Below are 10,657 nucleotides of genomic sequence, written 5' to 3'. Positions count from 1 at the left end.
TCTTCATCTTTATAGGAGTTATGATATTGATCACTGTTCGTTATCTTCACCTTTATAGGAGTTGTGAGATCAATCGCTGTTCGTTATCTTCACCCTTTCATTATATACAATAGACATGTATTTTTGCTATAGTTTAGACACATTGTCATATACTGTGAAATATTACTTTGCATATACATTACTGAAATTGTATATTAATCTACAAATTGTTTAAAAGAGCAGAACTGATACAATGTTTCTGAACAAGTCTTCAAGTAAAAGTCTGCAAGTGGTCAATTTGCTGAATCGGTGATCAGTGATGAATGTTACAATATGAAAATCGAATAGCAATAAATCTGTTAAATAAGAAATGTAATTTTTGAGTAAAGTGTTTGTCTTCAAGAGAACTTTAACTTGGCTTGCTTGACAGGAGTATTAGACATCGCCAATGACACATGACAGTTTATCGTCAATCTCGTATATACAAGTATTTCATGAGGATCCTCGCTTTTCAAAGATTGGTAAAATTTTGCTGCTATTTTTGTCAGTAAAATGAATGTTTGACAGCATGGAAATAACCATTAATAAACATTAAAAAAAATAGCCCCTCTCCTTCACATGGGTTGAAACGGTGATTTTGTAAAGGTAATGCAACAAAATGTTGATCAGGATTTGCAGTAGCCACCATTGTGGAATAACAGAACTTAAGGAGTTGCTCTACATTGTTATAATGGCTGGACTGACTTCATTTTGAAATGTGGATGAAAATGTTGATTTCAGCAATATTAATATATTCCTTTCAGATTAAATTGTATAGCAGAGTGGCTCAGTAGGTTAGTACGTCAACTGCTGTACTGTAGAGTCAAGCACGGGTTTTAATTCTTTTTTTTCTAGCTCACCTGAGCTAAAAGCTCAAGTGAGCTTTTCTGATCACCCGGCGTCTGTCCGTCTGTAAACTTTTAACATTTTTGACTTCTTCTCAAAAACCACTGGGCCAATTTCAACCAAAATTGGCACAAAGCATCCTTAGGTAAAGGGAATTCTAAACTGTTCAAATAAAGGGGCAGGCCACCTTCCAAGGGGAGATAATCAAGAAAAGGTAAAAATACAGTAGGGTCATTAAAAAATCTTCTCAAGAACCACAGGGCCAGAAAAGATGAAATTTATAGATGAGCTTTATTAGGTAATGCAGATTCTAAATTCTTAAAATCATGGCCCCCGGGGGTTGGATGGGGCCACAATAGGGGATCAAAGTTTTACATAAATATATAGGAAAAATCTTCTCAAGAACCACTGAGCCAGAAAAGCTGAGATTTAAATGAAAGCTTCCTGATATAGTGCAGATTCTAAATTGTTAAAATCATGGCCCCCGGGGGTCGGATGGGGCCACAATAGGGGATCAAAGTTTTGCATACAAATATATAGGAAAAATCTTTAAAAATCATCTTCCCAAGAACTACTGAGCCAGAAAAGCTGATATTTACATGAAAGCTTTCTGACATAGTGCAGATTCAAGTTTGTTAAAATGACGGCCCCCGGGGGTCGGATGGGGCCACAAGGGGGATCAAAGTTTTACATACAAATATATAGGGAAAATCTTCCTCTCAAGAACCACTGAGCCAGAAAAGCTGAGATTTATATGAAAGCTTCCTGATTTAATGCAGATTCAAGTTTGTTAAAATCATGGCCCCCGGGGGTAGGATGGGGCCACAAGGGGGATCAAAGTTTTACATACAAATATATAGGAAAAATCTTCTTCTCAAGAACCACAGAGCCAGAAAAGCCGAGATTTACATGAAATCTTCCTGATATAGTGAAGAGTTAAGTTTGTTAAAATCATGGCCCCCTGGGGTAGGATGGGGCCACAATAGGGGATCAAAGTTTTACATACAAATATATAGGAAAAATCTTCTTCTCAAGAACCACTGAGCCAGGAAAGCTGATATTTACATAAAAGCTTTCTGGCATAGTGCCGATTCAAGTTTGTTCAAATCATGGCCCCTGGGGGTAGAATGGGGCCACAAAGGGGGGTGTGTGTCAAAGCTTTACATACAAATATATAGATAATCTTCTCAAGAACCATTGGGCCAAAGAAGTTCACATTTACATGAAAGCTTTCTGACATAGTGTAGATTCAAGTTTGCAAAAACCATGGCCTCCAGGGGTAGGTTGGGGCCATAATAATACAGTTTTACATGCAAATATATATGGAAAGTCTTCTGATATGGACCCAGGTGAGCGATGTGGCCCATGGGCCTCTTGTTTAAGATTGCTATCTACTAAAAACTACTTTTTGAAACTTTTTGATTTCAAAATATTGTCCATGTCCTCCACTTCTCTACCATATCAAATTTCTCTGGGGTAGCATTCCTCCTTAAGGAGTCGGGCAAATTACAGGAAAAATAGACTAGGAGTGGGGCAAATTGCAAGGAATGATAGAACTTAAGAAGTGGGGGAAAATTACAGGGTATAATGGACCTTCAGGAGTGGGGTAAATTACATGAAGGAATAATGGATCTCAAAGTCTGGCATAATGCAAAAATATATCAATATAATGGTGTAAAAATTAAATTCAAAACATGTGACTACAACATATTTATTTTTTAGTTCAAGTATATTGCTAAAATGCAATGCTCATTTTAAATTTGAGCACATACATATATAAATTTAATCTTGAGCAAACCATCGGAAATCAATATTCATTATGCAAATAAAATTCAACATGACTGTAAGATGAAGCAGGGGTTCCTTTGATCTTCAGTCACTTCTGACACGGTGTGTGTTCCACGCTGAGCTGCCGTTTTGTAGCTCCGTAGTCATAAATATCAGACCCAAGGCATCGCAGTGCTTCAGCTGACTTTATACATGTAATTGGCCATCATATTTACACATTACAAAAATGCACACACCTAGCACTAATTTAAAAAATGTTCAACTGATTATAAAGTTGCAAAGTGTTATTGAAGATACATTTTATAATTATAAGCACCTTTTGAGCACATAGTCAAATAGATAATGTAATTACAAATTCTGATCTGATTCTCTACTAAAATTTCAAATGAAATACATATTGTATAACCATATCATTGACCATGTTAGAAATTCGCTGTTTTAACAAAAAACTTTGATGTGATTCAGCTGACACCAACAAATACATGGATATAGGTAAAACAGCTGATATCAACACAAAATAGGGTCAAAAAATAAATGTCCATGGAAATATACACTGTATAAAAACCTCCAAATCATGTAAATTGCCATCATGATAAATCTCTAATTTTTCTCAAAAGTAAAACCTAATATAATCACAATCAAACTTAAAAACTGAAATGATTAGTAAGAATGTCAAAAACACTTAACACAATCTACAATGACTACACACGTGTCCATCTCGAGGAGAGAAAAAAAAGAGACCTGCATTGTAACTGTAAGACTATGTCATTAATAACTGCTGTGATCTTGGCCTTTGACATAGTGCTCTTCCTCAAATATATCTAAGTGTCTTTACTTTAACTAAACTTTGTACCAAATACAGTAAAACATGGTTATAGCAAATCTCCAGAGCCAGCAAAAAACATTATATTATAACCCAACTTTGTTATATCCAATTCAAATGTCATAAGGGAATAAATACCACTTCACACTAAGTGTGAATTTGTTGTAAGTGCATTCATTATAAGCATGTTTTACTGTATGATGTCTGCAGACTGAACAATAATCAAGTAATCATATCATCTTGTGGCATGTCAAATGTTGCAATATTTTACCTTTTCCATTTGTATTGTATAACTTTACATTTATGTTGTATAATTTTATATTTGTATTGTATATTTTCCATCTGCATTATTTTTTTTCATTTGTATTGTATCCAAGAGATTGTTTCTTTTGGTTTGTTACAAAGGATTCCATTGGTTTAAATCATGGTTCAATTATCAAGCCACAGGCTATTTCTTTTTTATAACTACTGTTTACCTATACATGTATGTAGATTTTACTGAACTTTCCCTCGATTATCGACCTTGTGTTTAACTAGTCCTGCACGGAAATAGGGGACCAGTTTATCTTGTGGTTTCAAATTCAACACGATACAAGCTAAAACTTGACCAATGGAATCCTTCATAATAAATCAAAATAAACAACCCCTTGGATACAATAGAAATGAAAAATTTTACAATACAAATGGAAATTATACAATACAAATGAAATAAGAGGCTCACAGGCCTTATCGGTCACCTAAATACCAGTGAAAAAGTATATATACGGTACTACTCCCACTGGCTATGAAATCTAGAAAACAAATTCCTGTTCTGAATATCTAACCTAAATTCTAATGTTTAGCAACAATATAAAACAAGATGTGTTCTTAACACTTTACTACCCTCAAAAGTGCATACATTGATGAAAGGCTTTAAATTAATAATAGGTGTATTAACATTAAAACAGCCCTTCACCGGTCTTGGTGACGTCTTCATATGAGTGAAAAATTCTCAAGCGAGACGTTAAGCAGAATCAATCAATCAAAAGATATGACTAATTTGGACCCATCCTAAAGTCATAACCCTGGGTTGTGAAATTCACCATTTTTGTACATCCTTTTCTGCTCAATTCCTAAATATGTATTTAGATTTTATACAGTATTAGCAAACTTACACATATAAATACTATATACTAAGTTTGGCCCCAACCTGGGGCCAGAACCCTTACTCTGGGGCAATCTGATTAAAATCAGATCCTCGATCCGCTCCTTTATTTCTTTTGATTTGTCGCTGAAGCGACAAATCAAAAGAAATAAAGGAGCGGATCGAGGATCTGATTTTAATCAGATTGACTCTGGGGATCATAAAATTTTACAATTTTGGTAAAAGACTACCTGCTCTATCCATTTAGTTTCAATTTAGTATTAATAGCACTAAAGAAGATGTTATTTAAGTGTTTTACACATAAACACTATATACAAAGTTTGGCCCTGCCCTGGGGTCAGAACTCCTACCCCGGCGATCATGAAATTTACAAGTTTTGTAGAGGCTTTCCTGCTTTACATCACTATGCATTTAGTTTTTCTTACATGTGTGCAGTTCTTGAGAAGAATATTTTTGAAAATTGGTCTATTTTGGGCAGTTTTTGCCCTGCCTTTAAGGCCCCAGGGGTGTTGGAATCCTGAAATTTACAATTTATGTTTCCCTTGTTCCAAATATATTTCATACCAAATTTGAAAAGAATTGGAATGATAGTTATCAAGAAGTTAAAAATGTCTATTGTTCACATATTTAATAACACTATTTTGGCCCCACCCGATACTAAAACCCTGGGATCATCAAATTTACAATTTAGGTAAAGGACTACCTGTTCTTTCTAAATATCTATTTAGTTTCAATTTAGTATTAATAGCACTAAAGAAGATGTCATTTAAGTGTTTTACACATAAACACTATATACCAAGTTTGGCCCCACCCTGGGGTCAGAACCTCTACCCCAGGGATCATGAAATTTACAATTTTGGTAGAGGCTTTCATGCTCTAGATCACTCTGCATTTAGTTTTTCTTACACGTGTGTGGTTCTTGAGAAGAAGATTTTTTTTAAAATTGGGCAGTTTTTGTCCTGCCCCTAGGGCCCCAGGGGTGCTGGAGTCCTGAAATTTACAATTTATGTCTCCCTTGCCCCAATGATGCTTCATACCAAATTTGAAAAGAATTGGAATGGTAGTTATTAGGAAAAAGTTAAAGATATTCAATTGTTAACGGACGACAACCAATTGCAATAGGTCACCTAAAAATATACAACACAAATGGAAAATATAGAATAAAAATGGAAAATTATACAATACAAATGGAAAATATATGTAACAATACAAAATGGAAAATATACAATATAATTAAAAAATTATACAATACAAATGGAAAAGATTAAATATAGCGATGTTTGACATGCCATATTATCTTGAACTTCTTTTCTTATCTTTGATTTAATCTATATGACCTCAAAATCTTAGTGAATTCTACTGACTATTGTCCACTTAAATACTGAATATGAGGTACATTGGTTAAAAATGACAAAAGGCTTTGGCGGCATGCTTCTCCTAATTTTCATCTTTATGGAAATATTAAACAAGAGTACCGCCAACGGTACATAATACGCCCGTGAAAAGCTAATATAGGGCATTTTTCTTACACCATGATTTGTAGAACTGGCTTTCAAGTAGTATCAGCAATCATCGGGGTACTTTATTTGCATAAAAGAAAACAAGACAAATTATTTACTCTCTATGTAATATTTTCACTTGGCATAAGATGTATGTGTCCCAAGTTTAATGGTCCTTGCCCCAACGAATTAGTCTGCATCCTGCTACTACAACCTTGACCTTTGACCTTAAGAAACAATAGGCATCCTCCACTTGGCATAAAGTGTATGTGTACGAAGTTTAATAGTGCTAGCCCCAACAGTTCGGTTTGTATACTGCCTACAAGGTTTTCTAAGTGATACTTTGACGTTGAAAAATAATAGGCATCTTCCTCTCATCGTGGTAATCAAATGTAACAAGTTTCAATATCCTGGAGCTTACAGTTCAGTTTGTATCCTGCCTACAAGGTTTTCCAACTAAGTGATACTGCGACCTTGACCTTTGACTTATAACCTTGAAAAACAATAAGCATTTTCCTCTTATCATGGTGATCAAATGTACCAAGTTGCAATATCCTGGAGCTTGCTGGTCCTTTTGTATCCGGCCTACAAGGTTTTTCTACCAAGTAATACTACGACCTTGACCTTTGACTTCTAAACCTTGAAAAACAATAGGCATCTTTCTCTCATCATGGTGATCAAATGTACCAAGTTGCAATATTCTGGAGCTTACAGTTGGGTTTGTATCCTTCCTACAAGGTTTTCCTAATAAGAAATACTATGACTTTGACCTTGAAAAACAATAGGCATTATGCCATCTTCCTCTCATCATGATGATCAAATACACCAAGTTGTAATATCCTGTAGCGTGCGGTTGGGTTTGTATCCTGCCCAACGCCATACCATAATACGTCCCGTCGAAGTCGGGCGTATAAAAACAAGAGTCCATGGGCCACATCGCTCACCTGAGTTACCTTGGCCCATATCTGAAGACTTTCCATATATATTTGCATGTAAAACATTAGTCCCTATTGTGACCCCAACCTACCCCTGGAGGCCATGTTTTTACAAACTTGAATCTGCACTATGTCAGAAAGCTTTCATGTAAATGTAAACTTCTTTGGCCCAATGGTTCTTGAGAAGAAGATTTTTAAAGATTTTCCCTATATATTTGTATGTAAAACTTTGATCCCCTATTGTGGCCCCAACCTACCCCCGATGGCCATGATTTGAACAAACATGAATCTGTTCTATCTCAGAAAGCTTGCATGTAAATCTCAGCTCATCTGGCCCATTAGTTCTTGAGAAGAAGATTTTTAATGATTTTCTCCATTTATTCCCATGTAAAACTTCAGGCAACGAAATTAAGGGGAAATACTCGCTAAATGCGAGTTAAAAATTGAAATTGTGAGTGAAAAATCACAAGTGATTGCAACTTTCTGCAAGTGAAAAAAGAATCTTTTTTCCGGATTTCCTTGGTTTATTGGCTGTACTTTGAAGTTTACAATAATTTTGTCTTGTGCATAGAAACTCTTTACGGAATGAATATACAAGTATTGAAAAAGTAAACGTGGATCGAATAAATAACTAAGGCCAAGGTCATCTCAGTCAGTGATGTCGAAGATGGCCTACTTCATGCACACTTCGGGCGTCTCAGAGACGTCTGATTTAAATAGCAAGCATGTTGATCTCGTCCGTGTTAACATAAAACAACACATGAAAGTGTTAGTGGCACCGCTTCACGCGGCATCCTTCTGTAGTCTACAGTCAAACACTTTAGAGTTTGCGGGGTTTTTTTTTCAACTAGAATTTTTTAGATGAAATTTCCAAAAGTTTTGAACATATAGTTTGAATTGGTGCGAACAGTCTTCAAGATTTCAAACCACATGATGTTGTAAATAGGTGGTAGATCTCTGGACAACGAGTTCGCCGCACAACCCTATATTTTGATACAGATACATGCTTGTTTTCTTAAATTCCTGTAAAACAGCAATCAATTGAAAAATGCCAGTAAAAGCTCAATTTTGCTAGTTGAAAAAATAATCCACCAGCTAAAATTTGCTAGTAGTGAAAAAAGTTAATTTCGATCCCTGAAACTTTGATCCCCTATTGTGGCCCCAACCTACCCCTGGGGGCCATGATTTGAACAAACTTCAATCTGCACTTATCAGGAAGCTTTCATGTAAATGTCAGCTCTTCTGGCTCATTGGTTCTTGAGAAGAAGATTTTTAAAGATTTCCCCTAAATTTCTATGTAAAACTTTGATCCCCTATTGTGTCCCCAACCTAACCCCGGGAGCCATGATTTGAACAAACTTGAATCTGCACCATGTCAGGAAGCTTTCTTGTAAATGTCAGCTCCTCTGGCCCAGTGGTTCTTAAGAAGATTTTTAAATTACTCTACCCTCATTTTGCTTTTTTGTGATTATCTCCCTTTTGAAGGGGCATGGTCCTTCATTTGAATAAATTTGAAAATCCTTCACCTAAGGATGCTTTGTGCCAAGTTTGGTTGAAATTCATCCAGTGGTTCTGGAGAAGAAGATAAAAATGTGAAAAGTTTACAACGCCGACGACAGACAACGAACAAATTTTGATCAGAAAAGCTCACTTGAGCCCTTTGGCTCAGGTGAGCTAAATAACTCTGAAAACATTCTTTCAGTCTACAAGGTTAATTGGTTTACCCTACAAAATCCTCAATGACAATTAAAAGAACAAGAATGCAAATACATACTTAACAACATTCATTCTTACATTTTATGTAGTACCCGTATGTACCCAGAATTCAGTTATGTCCCATGTATCTATGGATTACAGGATCTGGAAAGTCAGTCCAGTACCTGAAAAAAATTAGCTCCAAAAGTTTGGATCTGGATGTCAGTCCACCTCTCTACATAGATGTGATCAGCAGAATTCGCCCTCTCTCTATATAGATGTGATCTGCAGAGTTTTGGAGGTCAGTCCACCTCTCTATATCGATGTGATCTGCAGAGTTTTGAAGGTCAGTCTGGCGTTTCTATAGATATAACCGGGACAACAACTTTAGAATGATCTGGAGGTTTATATTTTTTTATGTAGTCTGTGTTTGTAGCGGGCTCCTGATTCTGACGATTTTTGTGGAGGGAGTAGGAGATATTGCCATATTCTTGGAGGAATGGACACACTCCTAAAACAAACAGACAAAAGTCCTTCCTCATTCCAAACCACCCTGAAAAGAAAGAGATCTATATAATTATCTAATATAAAACTGGAAATGTTTTCATTCCAAACCACCCTGAAAAAAAAGAGTAATCTATATATGTAATTGTAGAATATAACTGGAAATATTTTTATTCCAAACCACCCTGAAAAAAAAAGTAATCTATATAATTATCAAATATAAAACTGAAAATGTTCTCTCTACTGAGCGGCATCATTTTCCTAAATATAGCAACATGGAAAAACCCTTGTTTATTACACCTCATGTAAATAACCACTAGTGAAAGTGCATCTGGTTGGTCGAGAAAAAAACACGCGACCGTCAAATTTGCCCTGCAACGAATCATTGTGTTCCCATCTGTGTGGTTTAGTATGACGCCGTAATATGTCCAAGTCATTTCCCGTTAGTGATTTATCATACCTCATAAGGCACAAAAGAAATTTACTTACACTAGGGGTGAGATTACAAGTTTTTGATATTTACTTACACTAGGGGTGAGATTACAAGTTTCTGATATTTACTTACACTAGGGGTGAGATTACACGTTTCTGATACATGTACACTGTTTAAGGTAGCTCACTTCACTAAAGCTTATACTCTGACACTATGTCACAAGATGACGATTTTTAAAATTGTTTTGTGAAATTATTTGTATCGATCGATTCAATTGTCTATCATCATAGCTCAGTGATTAAAGCATTGGGCTGGTGAACCACAGATCTCGAGTTCAAATCCGCCAGAGTCTTTTGTTCGTAGGTACTAAAATAATTTTTTTGCAAATCACGTTTTTATCCAAATTTGCATATTTTCTGCCTTTTTGACCTATATTCTTTTTATATATCATCATATCTTTTTATGATTAAATACTGATTTGAGAAACTATTTCAGGGTGTAGTGAGCCACCTTAATCATCTTATTTTGGTTGATACACAGACCAGATATAAGAAATCATCATTCTGGGAGAGAGGAAACATAAGAAATGGTCATTACATTACTGTATTTCATTACTTGTACATTCTAATATGTTGACGGTGTTACCATTAGGGTGAGCTCAACTACTTTTATAAGCATATCCAGGATTTTTTTTTTTACATTTCTGTAGCCTTGCTTTGTCTCAGTATAGTGAATCTATTGAATGTGCAGGAGGTATGAAGATCTAGTCACCCAAGAAAAATCAGATTCCCCTTGGGCATTTCATTTTTCTTGGGTAAATAGATCTTCATATTGACCTCACTATCATGCAATAAATGTATAATATTGCTCATCACCAATTTCAACACGACACAGTACTAATATAGCCACATCTGTGAACTTCTGACATAGGTTCATACTTTGCTTTATAAACCTAGGAGAGTAATTGACACT

The 10,657-nt window shown here is 35.5% G+C and overlaps 1 protein-coding gene across 4 annotated transcripts in view; it reads right to left on the bottom strand.

Moving 5' to 3' along the window:
- LOC125669249 (transmembrane protein 185A-like) overlaps window positions 1-10,657 on the bottom strand; it is a 30,997-nt gene that overhangs the window by 5,572 nt on the left and 14,768 nt on the right. For 3 of the 4 annotated variants that reach the window (XM_048903700.2, XM_056141522.1, XM_056141525.1), the window contains one exon: window positions 4,810-9,301. In XM_048903700.2, the coding sequence (XP_048759657.1) occupies window positions 9,096-9,301 (206 nt within the window). In that variant the 3' untranslated portion in view covers window positions 4,810-9,095. Of the gene's footprint in view, window positions 1-4,809; window positions 9,302-10,657 lie in introns of those variants that run through there. The other variant, XR_008796170.1, reaches the window with a different exon arrangement.

This window comes from Ostrea edulis, chromosome 1, assembly GCF_947568905.1.
Source record: "Ostrea edulis chromosome 1, xbOstEdul1.1, whole genome shotgun sequence".
NCBI lineage: Eukaryota > Metazoa > Mollusca > Bivalvia > Ostreida > Ostreidae > Ostrea > Ostrea edulis.
The sequence above is the reverse complement of the archived record's forward strand: the minus strand, read 5'-3'. Positions and strand labels throughout refer to the sequence as shown.